The following is a 20,635-nucleotide window of genomic DNA, read 5'->3' as shown; positions in this document are numbered from 1 at the left end:
GGAGGAACTGGGAGGAGTCGGGAGGGTGGGCATCCTCAGCCCTTGAGGGTTAATAAACCCTCCCGCTTCAGGCAGGATAGACAGGCAAGATCACATTCCCCCCTGCACAGGCTGGCAGTGGGGAGACTAGGCCCCTGCCTGGGGGTTCCAGCTGGGAGTCACAGGTCCCAGAGAAAAGCCCTTACTGACTGGCGATTGCCATTATATAGATGGGCAAGTGGAGACTCCAGGATTCTGTCATACAGCCCATATTCCAACCTTGCTGTTCACTCTTGGTCCATATCCTTCTGCCATGTGGCCGGCGAGACTGTGCTTTTGATCGCTACTGGCGTGTCTGGTCTTGGATAGAGGTTGGTGAGAGGAGTCCTGTGGGCCAGGTGCCAGGCCAAGATTTGTAGGCAGCCATGGTGAGTAAGCTCAGTTGGGGCAGTGTCTGCTCAGCATGCACAAAGCCCTGGCTCCATCCCTAGATCCGAATAAGCCTGGAATGCTGGCACACGCCCGTCTGTAATCCTGCCATTTGGGAGGCAGAGGAAGGCTATCCTCGGCAGTGTAGTGAGTTCAAGGCCAGCTTGGGCTAAGACTGAGTCTCAAAAAACAAAAACCTAAAAGGCTGATTGATATCTATCTAAGCCTGTAGGTGGGGGTGTGCCTCTGGGGCATTTTATACATGTCTGTAAAATGGGGATTGAATTGTCATGGACCTCTTAATTGTGAGGATGCAGTGTCCATTGCTCAGTAAATGTGCCAACCCAATCACCATCCTTTCCCTCTCTTCCTCCCTCCCTTCCTCTGATGTAGCCCAGAGTCTTGTGAGTGGCATGCCTGAGGCAGTTCCTTCAAAGCTCCTGGGAGATAGGAGAGGAGGGACCCAGCCTGTCACCATGTCAGCGATGTCCCCTGGTTCCTGCCCTGAGTTGTAGCTTCTGGGGAGGGGGGGTGCAGCAGGGCTTGGAGGTTGGGGGAGCAGCTCCAGCAGGATGGAAAATGTGGGCGGCAGCTGCTGTGGCCAGAGGATACCACAGAGCTCGGCGCACTCTGCAAGGGGCTGGGCCTGTGTCCCTGGACACAGCCCTGTACACATAAACACATGCACACTTCTTCAGAGCTCAAGCCTAGAGACCCACAGTTACTCATGCCTGGCTGATGTATACATTCAGTGACTCACTTATGCTATATGCTTCCAGAAACCAGCCTCCAGACACGTTCACTGTGGATCCACATGGAAAGTGACAGACAGACCCTTCATGCCACACACTACCAAACACAACACTTAGCAGCAGGAGACGCCAGGCTGGGAAGTACACACTCCCTCACACAGCCTGAAGACACTCTCAGACACAGGAAGTCCATATACACGGGAAAGTGTGCACATACGTGCACACAGACATTATCTATACGCACCAGCATCCATAGGATCCCAGAGACTTGTCAGGGGACACAGACACCATCCACTCCAGTACCCAGTGCCACCTCTTCCTCAGAGAGCAAGCAACCTTTGCACAAGTACCTGGGGTTCAACAGATGTCACATGAATACCCACAAAGAGGTTCGCAGGCAGGATGGACCCAACCTCCGCACACATTAGCACCAACACAAGGGTTGATCATGCAGATGTCAGACATGGTGTTTGCTTAACCAGGGCACCCAGACATACATGCTCATGCACACGCACGTCTATTTACACTGACGGTGACATTTCACCTACGCACATAAACACAGGAACTCTTGGTCAGTGTTCCCCGGAGCTACTGTGTATGACTCTTCTGTTTCCAGCTGTTTCATAAGGCTTCTTGTCTTGCTGCCGGGACCATAAGTGGCGTCAGGACTGGGTTTGTAACTGTCTGGATCTGGGGTCCCAGGGGCCCAGCTGAGGAGGGCTGCAGGTGGAGTCTGGAGGTCTCCATAACTGGAGAAACTGCATCTAAGTTGCCCAGGCTCCAGAGCCACGCCCTGTGGGACTAAGGGAAATAGACACATGTCAAGCCTGCCACAGAAGGAACGGTGCCTCAGGGTAACTCTTCTAATCCCTTTGGAATTTCCTGCATACCCTGCCTCCCTCTGCTGCAAGTCACAGAGGCCGCAATGCCCTGATCTGTAGAGGGTGCCCATGCCTAGTCTAGAACTAGTCTAGAAGTGAGAAGAGGTATACGCACCTAAGAGCAGCTGAGCAGGCTTCCTGGAGGAGGAGGTGTCACAGCTGGGGATTTGCCTGATTGGCTGCCTCAGTGCTCAGCTTCTGGATAAGGGCCTGCCGCCTTGCAGGGGCTCACTAAGTAGATGTGTATGCTTAATTGATCAGCTATGGTTCTGGCCTAGAAATGGATAGTAGGTTTGGAAAGGAGGGCTGGAGCCAGGTGTGGAGGTATGTACGCTCAGTCCTTGTACTCAGGAGGCTGGGGCAGGAGTTCAAGGCCAGCTGGTTACTACATAGTGAGACCTGTCAGGAAAGGACAGAGCGAGAGGGAGGAAAGAATAGTTGAGTCATGGGTGTGAGAGTCATGGAACTAGGGGTTGGGGTTGAGGAGTAGTAGAAGGTCAGGAGGACTTAGGAAGGACACTAGGTACCTGAGCAGTAGACCCTTGGCTGGAAGATAGTTTTGTTGGTTTGTAGCAGGGCTGGGGCCAGGTGGCCCTAGCACTAGGCACAAAATTGCTGCTATCTCAGGGTGCCAATGAAGGCAAAAGCAAGGAAGACTGTGAGGTCCCACAGGCACACTCCGTCTTTAGAATCAGGTCCGAGGCCAAGCCACACCTTGTTATGTCCCTTCCTGTGCATGTTGCCTCTTGGAACCTCAGTCTTCCAGTCTGTATAGAGGGAATTCAATCCCTTTCTTGCAGATACTCTGGGAGATAAGAGTTCAGACACATGAGAGCCCATTTCTGTCCTGTATACAGAAGATGGGAGGGACTCCAGGCTCTAGGTAGCCTCTGTGGCAGAGGGACACTCCAGAAAAGGGCTTGGTTAAGTTCAAGGCAAAGGGCTGGCTGTCAGCCAGGGTTCTAACTGTGGCCAGCCCCTAGCCTCCAACATATGACATCATCTGTAGTCTATACACACCCCTCTGGTGCAGGAAGGTGGGGCCCCTGCGGTCAGCACTGTGGCTGCCTTTGCTGGCTTTCCAAGCTGGGGCAGGAGTCGGAGGAGGTAGAAGCTACTGTTCATCCCTCCCTTGTCTCAGTCTAAAGGTCTGAAAGCTTGGGATCTGGACCAAGCCTGGGCTGCATCTGGGCCTGTGCTTTGCTCCCTGTTCCCCCTCCAGGAAATGTTCTGCAGTGTCACCATGATCATTCAACAGGAGGGAGCCGGTGTGTGAGGAGTTGGTCCCCTCTGTGTTTCACTCATCCTGGTTGTCAGCCCTTACCCTTCAACAGCTCCAGAAATGTGTAGACACATTTCTCCTTGGCAGCTCACTTACCCTAAGTCACTCCTCCCCTGATGGCCAAAACCTGTGTCTCATTTGCAACCTGGTGATGCTCGCTTAGTGGTGAAGGACCACCCTTGGGGGCCCATTCCAAGATAGTGGTAAAACATCTCCTGCCTGGGCTACAGATGAAAATAAAGGTGACTGGTGTGTGTGTGTGTGTGTGTGTGTGTGTGTGTGTGTGTATGTGTGTGTGTGTGTATGTGTGTGTGCTGTGATTCCCCAACTGCTGGTGTGTATGTGTGTGTGTGTGTGTGTGTGTGTGTGTGTGTGTGTGTGTGTGTATGTGTGTGTATGTGTTTGTGCTGTGATTCCCCAACTGCCTGAGCCTCCGTGGCTCTTTGGGACTCTTCAGTAGCACCAGACTTTGTTTGGTCACCCCTCCCTGGTCTGCCTTGCCTAGGCACCATCCTCCTGTCCCAGCCCATGGCTAAGTGCGCGGCTGAGCTGCCTTTAAGTCTTGCTTCCCCAGCCTTTTCACCCAGACGCCCCCAGTGTCCTCTTTGCCCTTTCATTATGGATCCATTCCCCTGTCCCCTTTCCATGATCTCCTGGGGACTGCTCCAGGCCTGGTTTCCTGTGTTAGGTACTAGGAGCTGTGGGGACTCCTCGGTGGGACATTTAGCTCACAGTGACTAGACTTGTTAACAGGACATTTCTGGCTTCGCAGCAGCCACTCCTGCTTCTGCATGCAGTGTGGCGCTTCCAGGGTGCTTAGCCCCTTCCTTCTAACCAGGCTTAAACTGCAGCCCGAGCATTACGTCACCTTGCTTGCTAGTCACATTAGCTGTAAAGGACAAGAGGGATTCAGGCCGTGTGGTTCTCGGTGATTCTGCAAGCCTCGACTCCCTGCCCTTTTCTGTTACAGACTTGGCTGAAGCCCAGAGGTTGGGGGATGTTGTCAACAAACCCTGATCCAAAGCTGCCTTCCTTCCTGGGCAGGACAGGAGAGACAGTGTCTGTGCTTCCTTGAGTGTGCCCAGCAGCCCAGGGCCTCGGGGCGCTGCCCCTAGGCTACACACACACACACACACACACACACACACACACACAGAGAGAGAGAGAGAGAGAGAGAGAGAGAGAGAGAGAGAGACCTGGAGACAACCTCACTTCCCTCCCTCAGCCTCAGTTGGTTCCCCTGGGAAGTGGGCAGGGTAAGAATAGAGCTTGCCACAAAGTATCACCAATGAGAAAGAGAGAATAGCTTCTCACCTCTGCTGGTGTCTGGCACATGCCATACCCTTGGAAGTGCCCAGCTGTTGTTACTTCTGTTGTCCCATTTATGAGCCTCAAAATGAGCCTAAGTCCTGACTCCTGACGCCTCTGCTTTCAGGCTTCTTGCCTACTGGGGAGGGAGGGACTAACTGTGTGCTGTTGGCATGAGCCTGCCGTGGTCAGTCTGTCTGCTCTCTCTGGTGTTGGAGAGGCAGGGCCCAGAGAAGTGGGACCTCATAGATCTCTAGGGTCAGATATCCCCAGTGCCAATGGAACAGGAGCATTGAGATCCTGTAACTCGGTGATGCATGGCTGGATGTGACTTCCTCTGTGACACTTAACCCTGATTCCCCCAAACCTCTGCCCACAGAGGCTAAGCTGGGTTGAGCTTGAACAGGAGGCAGGAACCCAGAGTCCTTCTTGGCCTCACTGCGCGTTCTGTAAAGGACAAGGAGTCTTTGAGTTCCCCTTCTCCTGGAGTGTTTGCATTCAAACTGGGAGGGAAGTGAAGCTCTTTGCAGCCTTCTCCTGGGGTCTGACTGTGATGATCTCATCTGGAGCCCTGTCAGAGTCCCGGGGAGGAGGAGGGACAGCAGATGGCTTTTCTGGCCTTTTGGGTGGGGCTGGCCTGCTGTCCCTGTGGCCACTGCTGGTCAGCTCTTCCATAGCTGGGGTAGGTTGCCAGGGCCAGAGTGGGTGACAAGTGGTCTGGAGCCAGGGTGGCAGATGGGTAGGCAGCCTGGGCCTTGGCCCAGGGGAGGACCATGGTAGCCAAGTGGTGTGGGAGGAGGAGGGCAAAGCGGAGCCCCTGGTCCTTTGTAGAGTGGTTGATTAGAGTGAAGTCCCTGGCCCCATATAGAGCATAGCTTTTCCTGTCCATCCCTAAGTCTGCTTTTGAGCTGGGCAGGAAATGATCCATTTGGGTAAGATTTGGAATATGTCACGGCTGCGGTCGGGTGTCATGGTGCTGGGAGTTGAAGCCTCCGTGGAGATTGGCCTCGGAGTCTAAACAGTTGCTGCAGCTGCTCAGTGGGATGGTGGTCCTCCCTTCAGCCTGGCTGTTCTGTTCCCTCATGGCTATTTCTTGAGCCCCTCTATATGTGCCCGTTCTCTGGTGACTGAAGTGGGTCTTCCACAACCAAGCAGACAAATGAGTAAAATACCCGTCACTAATAGAACTGTGTCGTGCAGTGTGAGGGAAGGAGAAGGGTAGGCTGCACGGCTTGGCAGGAGGCCTGACAGGAGGTGCCATAGGCCACCCACACAGGAATGGCAGAGGCTGAAGGCTGTGACAGGCCAGGTGATTTCTGCTGGTGCAGGAAGACTCGGGTGGCTGAGTGTGGCCCACGTGAGGGGTGGTTAAGGGACATGGAGGTGAAGGGAGTCAGGGTTGGGCCTGGTGGAGCCTGAGCTCCTAGGATAGGTTTGCTCTGCGTGATGAACGAGACCCCCCGGAGGTTCTGTTTCTGCTTTGCTTTATGTCTATTTGAAAAAAAGGTCTCACTGTAAAATAAGTTTTGATAAATGTACTATAACTGTTAACCCCAGTCAAGATAAGGGCTAACGCCTATAAACTAGGTACATTAGGATTGTATTTCTTCTTCAATCTATTTATCTATCTACTTAGTTAATTAATTAATGTGAGTGTGGGCGTGCATGTGGGGGTCCTTGTGGAACTTGGTTCTCCCCTCCCATCAAGTGGGTTCTTGGAATTAAAGTCAAATCGTCAAGCTTGGTGGTAAGGGTCTTTGCTCCCTGAACCAGCTCACAGGCCCCTAATTGGATACATTAATTTTTTTTAAATTTAATTTTATTTTTACTGTATATAAGTTATACCTGAGAGCTAGGGATGTAGTAGCTCAGGGCCAGAGCCTGGACTTCACATGTGAGAGATGCTGGGTTTAATCCTTAGCAATCAAAAAAGAAAGGGAGTGGGGGATTAGAAGTGTTCATTGTTCAGCCAAACTTCCTCTACAACCAGAGCCCTCCCTCGACTACTGATCTGTTCTCTGTCCCTTAGCCTCACCCATTCACAGTGTCACATGCATGGCACCCTCAGCATCTCCTGTGGCTGGCTTCCTTCGAGGAGTCAAAGCCCGGCTGCTCCAGGCTTCCAGAGCACCCCACCCCCACCCCCACCCCTCGCTGCTGCTGGTGTTACATGGTGGGGTCACAGCTTAGCCATTTGTGAGTCAGGAGTCACGTGGGCTGTCCCCACGTTTTGATTATCATTGGAGGGCTTAAAGCAGGGAACATTTAAACAGTTTTAATCACATTTTAAGTATTAAAAAAAAAATCACAGGCTGGAGAGATGGCTTAGGGGTTAAGAGCACTGACTGCTCTTCCAGAGGTCCTGAGTTCAATTCCCAGCGACCACATGGTGGCTCACAACCATCTGTAACGGAATCTGACGCCCTCTTCTGGTCCGTACTCACATACATAAAATAAATAAATAGTTCATTAAAAAAAAATCACTCTTTGGGAGCTGGGGTACAGAGCAAGCACTAATATGCAAGGTGCTGAGTTCAATCCCCGGAGCTGGAGAAGCGATGGGGGTGGGGGGAGAAAGAGAGGGAGGGAGAATTACTGTGTCTTGTACTAAGTTGGGAGCAGCTTACTGAGGTCAAGGAAGGGTCACCATGACAAGAATCTGGGCCCGGCCACCAGGCCTGCTGTAGGCACTCACTAAGTATTCAAACACCTGGATGTGCCCAAGGAAGTCTGTGTTTCTGAGGTAAAGAGTTAGGAGGCAGTGACAGAGCAGGAGGCCCAGGTGTGCTGTCTGTGGGCTCACTGCGATAGGCTGTCAGTTCCCAGCTTCTGACCCTGCCTGGGCACAACTGGGATCTCAGATGTGGTCATTAGGCTTCCAGGGTGGCACTGGGAGTTATTCTCCAGTGGGAGGGAGTTGAGGGTCTCCACATATCATCCTCTTGTCTTCAGGAACTTTATGTCCCCTTGGCTCCTTCTTGGTTGGGACTGTCTCTGGGGTCAGACTACCCACTGCCACTTGCTGTGTGTCTGCAAAGGGATGTCGTGTCCAGTCCTCATTTCCCACAGGCCAGATCCATCATGCACACAGTCTGCACTCCTGTACAAGGAAGGACTTCACCAAAGCCATTCCCCTCTGTGTTCTCAGGGACAGTCAATCATCTTACATCCATGTAGGCGGCACAGAATCAATCCTTGGATCTGAAGTCAGGGCTGGCCAGGAAGTTCAGGGATCTGCCTGTCTCCACGCCTGGCTTTATCCATGGGTGCCGGATGACCTCAGATCTGTGTGCTTGCACAGCGAGTACTTTGCCCGCCCAGCCATCTCCCCAGTGTTGTTTCTCCCTTTTGATGCTCTGAGCTATCAGGGGCTGGGGTAATAACCCAGGCTTTGCAGATCATGGTGCTCCCAAGAGAATAGAGGCTCTGGCATTGTATTCTATGCATGGACCCTATTACTGTTATAAGTTATACTGTTATAGGACCCTATTATAGGTTATAACCTCTGCTGAGACCCTCAGGATAATGTCTTTCAGTGTTAACCTCCAAATCCAAGGAGATTCAAGCTAGATTGAAACAATTACTAAAGTATGCTACAACTATGATATAGTTATGTGCTTGTTAACTCTTGGATTCTGATAGCTGCTTTAACTACTGTAATTACAAGGTACTGATGAGTATAAACAATATTTTGACATTTTTGCAACAACCGTTATAGGATATGAAGATATTAGCAATTTCTTTGGTGTCCAAGTCTTGAGTGCTTCTGATACAACCTCACTTTGTTCTTGAGTCCACAATGGAAGGAGATGCAAATTTCAAGAGGTTGTTGCAAATAAAGATGCAACTTTGTTGAGTAGCCAACAGAGAGGAGGGGACCTGAGGGAAGCATCCCTTCAGGGCTCTGCCTGTTGGGGTAGGCTCAGCAGGCCCGGTCCCTTGATGCACACAGCTCTCTCTGTACAACGGATTCCTGGCTTGCCTTGCTTTCTGCAGGACTCATGAGGTGATTCACCAGGAATGTCTGTATAAACTGTGGAGTCCCTTGCAACCCTGCAAGCCTATTATTAGCAATATTGTGAGTTCATGTTGGGTCCTCGAGCCCAGCCTGAACTTAGAGACTCTTCCGGGCCAGTTTCCCAGGAGTCCTGGGAACTGGCCATCTCTGAGAGGTTGCTTCCTGCCGGCAGCCCTCACGGAGGTACTTGACATGTAGGAGATGTGTGGGAAGCTTGCGGTTCCCTGGGCAGGCAGACCTTGCTATCCTCCTGAGGTGGCACTGGAGTCAGCCTGGGCTCTCCCTGCCCTTTCACACAAGCCCTAGATCTGGGGTCAAAAGGACAGAAGGCTCCAGGCTATGGAAAGAGACCAGGCAGGCCAATAGCCTTTCTCTTTTGTTCACACCTGCCCATGGTGCCTGTTGCATTCCACATCCTAGGGATGTTGGGGAGCAGAAGTGGGTGAGACCCAGCCTCACTCTGCCCTGCCCTTCCTCAGGCAGTTAGAGGTAGAACGACGAGGAGCAAGCCGATGTAACCGTAAGTCGTTACCACCAGGGACCTGCAGTTCAGGGTGTAGGTTCTGAACAGGGAAGAGAGAGAGGAATGTTCTGGAAAGCCGAGAGAGCTGGGAGTTCTCGTGGTGAAGGTCAGTAGAGCATAGCACACGGCCTGCGTAAAGCTGGAAGAATGCAGTTCGCATGCCCTGGCCCAGGGCCACTGCCTTGTATGTAATCCAGCTTCACCCCTCCCTAGCTTGAACAGCTCTGGGAAACTTCTGAGCCTCAGATGCCCCCTCTGCAAAATGGGAGCATTTTCGATGCCTCTCACAGGGTTAGCAAGAGATTTAACACTCAGAAGTGCGTGGATGAGCCTGTGTTTGTGAGCCTCCCTGTAGGGCCAGGGTCAGCCATTCAGTCCTAGTATAGCTGGGTGCAGGTGCAAGATAGAATAGGGAACAGATTGGCAAGGGGTCAGAGGTTAGGGGCTTGGACCTGAGGTGGAAGCCAGGGGAATGAGCCTGAAAGCCACCTGCTTTTATTCAGACTAGTCAACAGACACTGCCTTCCGAACAGAGCCAAGGAGCCTTGCAAAGGGACGATCATGGCAGGCTGCACTGTCCCTAGACCCTGCCCTCCCTTCTACTCCCTGTCTGCAACCTGGACTTAGATGTTGTCTAAGGGACAGAGGGCAGCAGGGAGTCAGAGCCTGGCGGGGCTGCTTGACTCCTTTCTTCAGCTTCCTTAGGCTTGATAACAGTCTAGGGGTCTAATTTATTTCAGGGTGTAGGGTTGAGAACTGGGGGCCCCTCAGACTCCAGGGTGGGCACTGCACAGTGTGGCCTTTTACATCTGAGGTAGAGGGTGAGATTTGGAGTGCCCCCATGCTGGGAAGGGGGAACCTCAGAACCTTGTTCTATGAGATTGATCCCTCTTTCTTGATGTCCTATAGAAGAGTTCAAGAGGTGGCATCTCTGTGGGGCCTCTGGACTGTCTGTGAAGAAACCAGGAGGCCTGTGTCTCAGCTCTCTCCAACTGGACCTGTCACCCCAGAGCCTCCAAAGGCAAAACTCTGACTGTAGGGCCCAGGTGCCCAGAAGATCTCTGGGCTGGGTGTGGACACCGAGCCTCTGTCTTTTCCCTGCCCCCTCCTCAGACCCAGATACCCAGAGTCTCTGCCTAAGCACTACAGTGTCCAGCCCATGTGGGCTACAAGCCTGCTTTTGTCAACTCAAGCCGTGCCAGGAGGGGCTGGTGGGTGTTTTGCCCGCAGCTGGGGCAAGCCCCCAGAGGCTTCAGCGCCCCAACCCCCTCAGATACAGAACTGGCATGCCCACAACAGCCTGCACTGTGGTGAGGGCAGTTCCCCCGAGAGACAGCTGTTGGGGATAGCCATTCAGTCACTTCTTCCCTAGACGCCTGTGTCAGGCTCAGAGCCAGGGACTTGTGCCGTGAGATGGGGCTCTTGTCTTCTGTGGGGAAGAAAGTGGGAAGGAAGTTCCTTGCCTCGGAATCACTTGGGGAACCCACCCCTGAAGTTTCTGCTTAGTAGGTGTGGATTGGGAATATGTGTGGGGTGGGGGTTGCATAGCCCTGGGGTAGAACCACACCCCTGAGCATGTTTGGCAGACACTGCCAGTGAGCTATACCATCCTGGGGAACACTTGTCATTCAGAACCAGATAGAGAAATTGTGATTGATGTTTTCTGTATTTTTCAAAACTTTCTGTTTGACCGTGGTGGACTACCTTCACAAAAGCCCGTTACTTAAAATATAGAGGGATGTCACCTCCTGTGATCTGTATGGAGCGACATCTCCACCTGTGATCCCATCAGCCTGAGCTTGAGTATGTCTGTGTTCCCCTTGACTCATTCTGACCTAGAGTCACTTGGACCCTCACATCCTCCCAGTTACCGTGTTGTCAGGATAACAGGGTAACATGTGAGCTGCTCGTGGTTGGCAAGGCCCTGCAGCCTGGGCCATGGATGTAGCTGTCTGCCTTCACTTCCTGCCCCTTCCTTCCTGCCCCCTTCCCTGCCAGCTGAGCTGGTTCATGGGCTCCTCACTTCCCCATTTCTCCCACCGACTGTCTCACTTCCTCCCTGTCCACGCTGGTCTGCCCAGTTGGCATGGTGTGGGGTGGTGACTCTGGGTACTTTGAGATGACTGCTCCTCTGCAGCCAGTAGGCAGGGTCACCCACTCCGGTTGCTGGTGAACACACCCTCTGGACACAGTCTGGTGCTGCACAGGGATACTTGGATCAGTTGTGAGTTGAGAGAGACAGCATGTGGTGGGGTGGAGCCGCCAATTTGTCACTTCTGTCTTCCTTTCCTGGGTTCTGAGAAATAGTTCCAGAAGTTAGGCAGATGGATGGGAGGGCCCCTGGAGTGTGCTGTGGCCTGGATAGTTTGGCTTCTTACCTGTCCATCAATCCAGCAAGCCACACCCTTTCCCCTCACAGGGAGCCATTGCAGCCAGGACATATTCTGGTCCCACTGCAGTGTGGACCCACAGCCTGTGCTCGGCCCAGTGGAGGCTGGCAGGCAGGTGTGAGGAGAGGTCTCCGTGTTTCCTTTTCCAGACTATCAGATCCCTGGGGCGAGCACAGGGTGTGGGGAGCAGAGGGGATCCCACCCCTACACCCTCCCCTTTATTCCCATCTTCTTTAGGGGACTCCAGCCCTCCAGAGTAGCCTTTCTGTTCTGGTTGTCTCCCTGCTTCCATCAGTACCAACCTTGTGAGCTTCTCCTGGGAGCAGAGCCTTCGTCAGGGCCTGGTCCCTGGTGACTCAGTTTCCCTTCTGTGTGTAATCTCGTTAAAGCTAACAGCAAATATTATTCATGTTTGTGACTCAGTTTCCACATTTCTTATGAGACATAATTATGTGTTTCCTCTGGGAGGCGTCCACATCCCCCCTCTGTGTAGTGTCTGGGAGTCACGTCCCATCTTTCACAGTGAGAAGTCTCTCTTATTCTCTCTTCCTTAGCTAGGCATGTTTTCGTTCGTTCTGTTAGTACCTGTTGAGAGTGTGCAGGAGGCTAAGCAGGTGCTGGGTGTGTGTGTGGGGGGGGTAGGGGCAGGCAGGTAGGGCGACCTGAAGATTCCCACAGTCACTGGGAGAGCAACTGCCAAACAGCTTCAGATGAGCTGAGGTGGGTGAGGCACCGATAGGAGCTGTGACAGAGGTGGCAGTAGCTGGGCTTCCTGAGCGAGGTCACCTGAAGATCCCCCACTCAAAACTCCAACCAGACCTTCCAGGCCTGCAAGGCTGATCCCTCCATATCCCCAGCCTTGTGGGTTTTGGACAGTCTCACATAGATGAGGCTGGTTTTGAAATCATGATCTTCTTAATTCCATATCCCCGTGCCTGACCCTTGCTCGATCTTTAAAACAAACAAACAAAAGCTTTTTTAGACAATAGTCCCACTATGTATAAGACTTGGCTGGCCTGCAGCTTTCTCTATAGACCAGACTGGCCTGGTCTGAAATCAAGTCACTCTGCTCTGAGATCCTGCCTTTTTGTCTCTGCCTTTTTTCAGATGCTGAGATTAAAGGTATGCACCATTATTAAATAAATATGTTTTTGATTAAAAAAATTTTTTTTCAAGACAGGGTTCTCTCTGGGTAGTCCTGTCTGTCCTGGAACTCACTCTGTAGACCAGGCTGGCCTTGAACTCAGAGATCCTTCTGCCTCTGTCTGTCTCTTGAGTGCTGGGATCAAAGGCGTGCAGCACACTACCTGACCAATATACTTTTAAAATGACATTTCTTTGTACATGTATGTGCCACAGAATACATGAGGAGATCAGAGGACAGCTTACAGAAGTGGGTTCTCTCCTCTCTTCTACCACGTGGGTCCCAAGGACCAAACTCAAGCCACTAGGCTTGGTGGGCAGCACCCTGACCCATCTTACCTGTCCCATTGATGTGTCTTTGTTTTCTCAGCTGAGACAGGGCCTTACTGTGTAGCCCTGGCTATCTCAGAACTTACTCTGTAGACCAGGCTGCCCTTGACATCTGCTTGCCTCTGCCTCCCAAGTGCTGGGCTTCAAGGCATGCACCACTACACTCAACGTCTTGCAGTGTCTGGATACATTGAGTTCTACTTCTAAGCCTTTGTACACACTGTTCCCTCTTCCTGGAACTCCTCTGGATGTTGCTTCTTGCCTTGGCTTAGATGTCCCTTCTTTAGAGATGGCCCCCTTCCTCGCTCACTGCCATGTAACCCACATTGTTACTTTGTTATTTTTGCCTCCATGATACTTACTTAACAGTATCTGAATTTGCTTTTTGTTTACTTTGTTTTCCAAACAAGGCTGCGCTAACATCCTTCCCTGGTTTTGTGTGCTACACAGTGTCGGTTATGTAGCAGACACTCATGAATGTTTGTGGAGTGGATCCCTGGTGTATGTTTCCCATTGCTTCTGTCTGCGACAAGCCTCTACTGTTCCCTCTGTCGCTATGACAAGAGAAGGAAGGCTGTGTTTCCCATGCTTTTGGAGGCCTCCGTTCAAGATCATTTTGTTCCTCCTGTGACACAGAGCCATCAAGGCAGGGAGAGCGTGACGCAGGAGGCTGTCACCTCATGGTGACCAGGAAGCAAGGCACAGGGTATCAATAGCCTTTCAAGGGCCCTTTCCAAAGATGTCTCTCCCTTGCCTCCTGAAAATGGTCCACTGCTTCACAGTAGAACCATGAGGAATACTCAGCCCATAGCAAGTGACTTTGGGGGGGGGGGGCGCTTTAAGATCCAAATCGTAAGAGTGGTGTGGCTGTAAATTATCTTCCAGGTCTTTGAGACTCGAGTCCTGGTGGCTCACATGTCTGCTGAGTGTTCTGAGACAAACAGCATCCTCTCCTGGGCCTTTTGGCCCTTGTGGATGGTTCACACTGTGGAGGCCACCTGTACTCCCTGGCTGGTGGCCCTTTCTCTACCTGCACAACCTGTCAGTATTTCCCCTATTTCTCCCTCACATTGCTCGCTCCCACTAACTTCCCTCTCATGGCCCACCCAGATGGTCAAGAATAATACTCCCATCTAGAGACCCTTCTCTTAGTCTCGTTTGCAAAGCCCCCTTTGCTGTGGAAGGCATATATTTAGGATCCCCTGAATTTAGCTGTGGCTGTCTTTGGGTGGTGGTATTCAGCCTGTAACCCCAGCTGGCTTTCTGAGTGTGGCCAGCATTCAGGCACCCTGGCTACTGCCATGACATCTGTAGGTCTGACCCTTTCTTTTCACCCCTCAGGATGAGATTGAGGAGCTACGGGCTGAGATGCTGGAGATGCGGGATGTCTACATGGAGGAAGACGTGTATCAGCTGCAGGAGTTGCGGCAGCAGCTGGACCAAGCCAGCAAAACCTGTCGCATCCTGCAGTACCGACTGCGTAAGGCTGAGCGCCGCAGCCTCCGCGCTGCCCAGACAGGCCAGGTTGATGGGGAACTCATCCGAGGTCTGGAACAGGACGTCAAGGTCAGTCTGGGGTCACTGCCAACCTTCACAGGTGCCCTCGTTGGGTGGTTGGATCATAAACCCCATTGGGGATCCAGGTTAGGCCTGTGGCTTACTGCTTGCCTTGAGCAAATTATCCTGCCTCTCTGGGCCTCAGTTTTTCCATCTTCAAAGTGGGGACCCCTGGTGGATCAACACATCCTCCAAACAGGATAGCCAGGAAATGGTATGACAAGAACCCTTCTGAAGCAGCAAGAGGCCGTTTCTTGTATGTCTGCTTTGTATGTGGCTTTGGCCTCTGAGTAGGCCCTACTTATGGTCCCTGCTCAGCACCACAGGCTTCTTATGGGAAGACTGCAGCTGAACCAGGATGGTTCAGAGCTGGGCTCCAGGATACTTGGGCTTTGAGGTTTTAATCAAGTCTTCTATATTTCAATGTCCTCATCTGCAAAATGGGTATAAGAACCTACAATCCAGAATATTAAAACCCTGGCTAAGACACCAGAGGGACTGACAGTGAGTAGCTATTATTACTGCATCCGTTTTCTGGAGGAGGGGGCTGGGCCTCAGAGGAGAGAAGCACCTATCCAGGGTCAAGACGTCAGGCCCATCCACCTCTCAGACCTCACTGCTGGAACCTGCTGCTTCTCTGCCTAAGGAGAAAGCCTGAATGGCGCCACTTAGGTCGGGGATGGAGGAGAGAAGTCCCCATTGCCAGTCTGTCTTATGTAAGCCCCCAAAATGTGGGGACCCTGAGCCAGCCTCCGCTCTCAGAACTCAGTCCAGTGTGAACAAGGAACTCAGGGTGCTGCGACCGGTACAGAACTGGGAGGAGCCTAGGAGTTCTGCAGGTAGCCCAAGGGGGAAGAGGGCGTGAGCCTGGGAAAGATCCAGGACTTCCTTGGGGAAAGATCCCAAGGGCCCCGGAGGGCAGGCAGGTGCTGAGCAAGCCACACACCTGCTGCTGGAAAGCCCTGAGAATCCAGCCCTGCAGGGCATTCAGAAAGGACACTGTTCATTCTGTGACCAGCGTTGAGACTCTATGCAAGCCTGTGAACCTGTGTGGAGCCAGTTTCCTTGACTGCACACTAAGATCTTGTTATCCAAAAAATCATAAACAAAACACGATTTAAAAAAAAAACAACCTAACAACTCCCCGGTTCCCTCATCGGTAGGAGACAGAGCAGGGAGGGAAAGAGCGGAGCGAGCCGTTCAGGCGAATCTGCGGTTGGGCCCTGGTCTTTGAATCTGGGAGGGACCCTAGACAAGCAAGACCGAGAAGAGAGGTGGGGAGCAGGCTGGTGGGCGGGGCCAGAGCAGCTGGGATGGGGGTGGGGCTCAGCCCTCCAGGAGGAGGGGAAGGGCCCCTTCTGTTAGGATTTGAACGAGCCAATCTGCATGCCCGCGCTGCTCCTGCCCACCCCCGCAGCTGCAACGCTGAGCTCATGTTCTGGCTCTGTCTTAGCGGGCCGCACAGTTTTGCCATCACCCTTCCTCCCAGTGTGCTGGGGATGTTAGAGGCAATTATGGAGGTCCTCAGAATGCTGACTTCCCTGTCTTCCCCTAGGCACCTCTCAACCAGGTGGAGAGGGACTGGGGGCGGGGACGGAGGTGGGGGGTATGCCTAGGGATTCCTCTCCTGCTCAGCAGGCTCCTTGGCCCTGTGCCCTGCAGGGCTTTTGAGCTCCGGTGGTTTTATTGAGCTGGTATGTTATTAGTGAGATTCCCCAGCCGCCACCCCAGAACAACCCTCCCAGGCTCCTTTTGCTGGTCCACACAGTTAACAAGATCTCCGACCCTCAACAGGGAGACCCGCTAGCATGAGGATGGTCTGGCCACTTTATGGCCGTGTGGGCTTGGGTAAGCTGCTTCAATCTCTGATCCTGTTTCCACTGTGGAACATGGAGATAAGTTTAGTATCCTATAGAGACTTTAAAAAAAAAACACACAAACAAACCTTTATTTACTATGTCTGTAGCTTTCTGCTTACATATATGCCTCAACACCAGAAGAGGCACCAGATTTCAGTACAGATGGTTGTGAGCCACCATGTGGTTGCTGGGAATTGAACTCAGGACCTCTGGTAGAGCAGCCAGTGCTCTTAACCGCTGAGCCATCTCTCCAGCCCCCTATAGAGACTTTCATGACTATAAAATGAAATTACAAAATAGAGTCCTGTGTGGTAGGCATGGCACCAATCATAGGAGCACGTGATGGGAGGAGCCTCGGCTGGGGGACTCTGGGATCCACTGCTTTTCCTGTAGAGAGCCCCAGAACATGTCAGTAACATGTACCCCATCCTTCTATAAGGATGCTCTGGCCTTGGCTCTGTGTCCTGGGTGACCTGCATCACTTCCTCCTTGGAGCCTCAGTTTCCCTCTGTCAAATGGCGTGACAACACCCATCATGTGATTTTTGAGTTTGGTCACACATGCCTCAGGATGCTTGCCTGGCCTGAGGTACTGCTTATGATTTCCATCTCTCTCCTTGAAGATCAGAGCCACAGGGTCGCACTGCAATCCCAGGTTCAGAGCCCAGAGACTGATCTACCCAGGAGCTGGGGGCCACCGCTGCTGCTGGCCTTTGGCAGGGACCAGCACTGTGAATAGTGACCTCATGGATGAGCACATTTGTTTGTGCTTTAGGCATTTGCTGTGTGTCCAAGGCTGCCTCTCCTCTTTGTCTCCCTGCTTATAACTTCGGGGCTCAATGAGACAGGCACACAAGGCCCTTCAGGCTCTTTGGACATAGAAAGTTGTGTTGGGACTTGCTGTTGACAGGCCATTGTTAATCATTGTAGTCCTTCAAGCTTGCCCTTCTTCGGCATCATCAGCTTCATAGTTGACCCATGCTACCTTCCTAGTCATGTGACCTTGGGCAACTGCCCTTTCCTTTCTGGGATTCAAAGCTGTCATGAAACATGTCCTGAGGGTGAGAAGAGCCTATGGTTATAGCCTGGAGAGGCTATAAGTGACCCGTGAGAGCCCAGGGCCCTGGGACCACTGGAAATCTGGGCCTGGATATGGGCGGTGGTACCCTTTTCTTCCGGACTCTAATGGAGGCTTCAAGGCACTGGATGCAGGGATCTAAGCTTGTAGGCTCTTCTGTTTAGAATGCTGCAGCTTCCCAGGGGATGGGTGCTTTCTTTCTTTTTATTTATTTTTATTTTTTTGGTTTTTCGAGACAGTGTTTCTCTGTGTAGTCCTGGCTGTCCTGGAACTCACTTTGTAGATCAGGCTGGCCTTGAACTCAGAAATCCGCCTGCCTCTGCCTCCTGAGTGCTGGGATTAAAGGCGTGCGCCACCATGCCCGGCCTTTTTTTTTTTTTAAAGAATTATTTATTTATTATATGTAAGTACACTGTAGCTGTCTTCAGACACACCAGAGGAGGTGTACTTATGTCAGATCTCATTACGGGTGGTTGTGAGCCACCATGTGGTTGCTGGGATTTGAACTCAGGACCTCCAGAAGAGGAGTCAGTGCTCTTAACTGCCCAGCCCGATGGGTGCTTTCTTTTTTTTTTTTTTTTTTAAAGATTTATTTATTTATTTATTATATGTAAGTACACTGTAGCTGTCTTCAGACACACCAGAAGAGGGCATCAGATCTCATTACAGATGGTTGTGAGCCACCATGTGGTTGCTGGGATTTGAACTCTGGACCTCTGGAAGAGCAGTCGGGTGCTCTTACCCACTGAGCCATCTCACCAGCCCGGATGGGTGCTTTCTTAACATGTGGCCCTGGGGACAGGGAATTCATGGAGAAGGAAGAGGATCCAGGAACTCTGATGGTGACCAGATGGGCTTCCCAGGTAGGCCATGGTGGAGACAGAGCCCTTCCTATCCCAATGGAAGCATGTTTGGGAGACGACCCTTGGCCCCAGTGACCCTCTTTGGACAATGGGGTAGGGGCTGTGGAGGAGAGTGCCTGACACCTTGCTAGGGCAGGTTCCGCTCCCACATGTATTCCACCAGCCACTCCTCCTTTTTCTTGTTCTGGGTCTTGATTTGTTTGTCCACCCAACAAGTATTTCTAGGCATTCAGTGTGTGGTGAGCCCTGGGCTGCTGCTGGAACACAAATCTAAATGAATCCAGATAGGCGTGGCCCTAGGTTTACCACTTCTACCCCAGTACCAAGGCGAGATGAATGAATGAATGAATGAGTGAATGGAATGTTGGTGAGGACAGAGCTTCCTGAGTGACCTAGTAGCCCAAAATTGGGCCTGGGCCAAGGTGAATAAAACCAATACAAAGAGGCAAAGCAGTAGGAATGCATTAAACAACAACAACAACAACAACAACAACAACGCTTTTGTGACTCAGCTGGCAGGGTGCTTACCTAGCAGGCACGAAGCCCTGGGGTTGGTCTTGAGTGCTGCATAGACTAAGCAAGACGGCATAGACTAAGCAAGATGGCATAGGATTAGCACAGCGCTTGGGAGACAGAGACAGGAAGATCAGAAGTTCAAGGCTATCCCTGACTAGTAGCAAGCTCAAGTCCCTCCTGGAGAGGAAAACTTTTTTGTGTCCCTGGAGATGTAGTTGAGTGGGCGAGTACTTGCCTAGTGTGCACAAAAGTCTAACCATTCCCAGCACAGGCTAAAAGTCAAAATCCCTGTGTGGATGGCTCCTTGACCTCGTGCCTTTGAGCTGCCCAGTGAGCCCTTAAATATTTTACACAATCAAAAACAGGTCAAGAAACTATGAAATCAATACAACTTTTGTAATACACTAAATAGACTGAATTATTTAAAAATAATAGTAAATAAGAAGCCTTGTGTTTTTTGAGCACCTCCTGGATTCCAGCCACCACTCAAGCACCCATGATGGCATTTGCTCCCTCTTGCCACCACGGGAACAGTGTATCCATGTAATGGTGACCAGATGTAGGCTCCAGATGTTCAGGGCTCTGGCACTGGGTTTGAATCGAGTTTTCTTCTCTGCAAAATCTTTTCTTTGCTATTGAAGGGTGGGGAGAGCTTTGTGGCCCACAGTGGCCACAGGGGAGGCTTGTGGGCCTCTGCCTGGCGTCCTCAGAGAGCTCCAGGCTAGAGGGGGCAGTGGGCCGAGGAGAGAGTAGAGCTGTGCCCAGTTTCCTTTCAACTATTATTTTTCCTGGCCTTCCCTGCACATTGCCAAAGGGGTCTGTGCTAAGTTGGGCTTGGGCCCAGGCAGAGGGCAGAGCCAGGGAGGGCCTCTTCCCTTCCAGAGGGAGGAGACACGTGGTCATTTCCGACATTGGCAGCCTTGAGTGCTAGGTTGTCTGTGCCACACAGGTCTGGCTGACCAGGCTTTTGGGCTCCTCAGGGGGCTCTGACTATGCAGGCTCCTCCAAACCCCAGGGAGTCCTAGCCCAGCCCAGGCATGCCCGATGTACAGGACCCTGAGAAAGTCACTCCTGCTCTGACCTTCAGTAAAGCCTAGCATCTAGTGGGTAGGAGTTAGCAGGACCCAGCCTACGTGGGGAGTGGCACCTATTTGCATATATCTGCTCTGTAGGGCTTCCTTCACCCCACCTCAGCCCCCTTGCCCTGCTTTCCCACGCCCAGCAGCAGGGCCAGGACTGAGGGGATCTTCCCAATTTTGGGGTGCTTTTCCTGCTGAGCCTGGACCTGAAATTGGAGACTGCTGTTCTGTGAGCTGCATCTAAGGGATGGCTTGGACACTAGCCCAGCCTGTGTCATTCTAGCATGTTCTTTATCCCAGAACAGGCCTCAGGGTCACTGTGACCTCCAGCAAATCATGCCCGTCTCTGGACCTCGGTTCCGGGGAGCAGCAGCCACGAGTCACCAGACACTCACTGTGGCAGGCACTGGGTGAAGGCTTTGTAAGCAATAGCCGATGTGATCCTGCTGTCGGCCCTGAGAGTGTTCTGCTACTGCTGTGCCCATTTTATACGTCAGGAACACTGAGGCACAAGGCCAGGAAATGACTTGCCGAGAAGCACACACTGCCCGCTTTGTGCTGGCCTTCCAAACCAGTTCTCTTTCCTTTCAGGCTCTTGTGAAGACAGGGCTGGGAGTACTGCTTAGTGGAAGAGTGATTGTCAGAGAGA

General features: G+C 52.1%; 1 protein-coding gene across 2 annotated transcripts in view; it reads left to right on the top strand.

The window, feature by feature from the left end:
• The window catches only part of Soga1 (suppressor of glucose, autophagy associated 1), a 69,227-nt gene that overhangs the window by 4,879 nt on the left and 43,713 nt on the right, over positions 1-20,635 (top strand). For both annotated transcript variants that reach the window (XM_017319023.2, NM_001164663.1), the window contains exon 2: positions 14,377-14,601. In XM_017319023.2, coding sequence (XP_017174512.2) covers positions 14,377-14,601 — 225 coding nt within the window. The remainder of the gene's footprint in view (positions 1-14,376; positions 14,602-20,635) is intronic.

This window comes from Mus musculus, chromosome 2 (genome assembly GCF_000001635.26).
Source record: "Mus musculus strain C57BL/6J chromosome 2, GRCm38.p6 C57BL/6J".
In the NCBI taxonomy this organism is placed as follows: domain Eukaryota; kingdom Metazoa; phylum Chordata; class Mammalia; order Rodentia; family Muridae; genus Mus; species Mus musculus.
The sequence above is the reverse complement of the archived record's forward strand: the minus strand, read 5'-3'. Positions and strand labels throughout refer to the sequence as shown.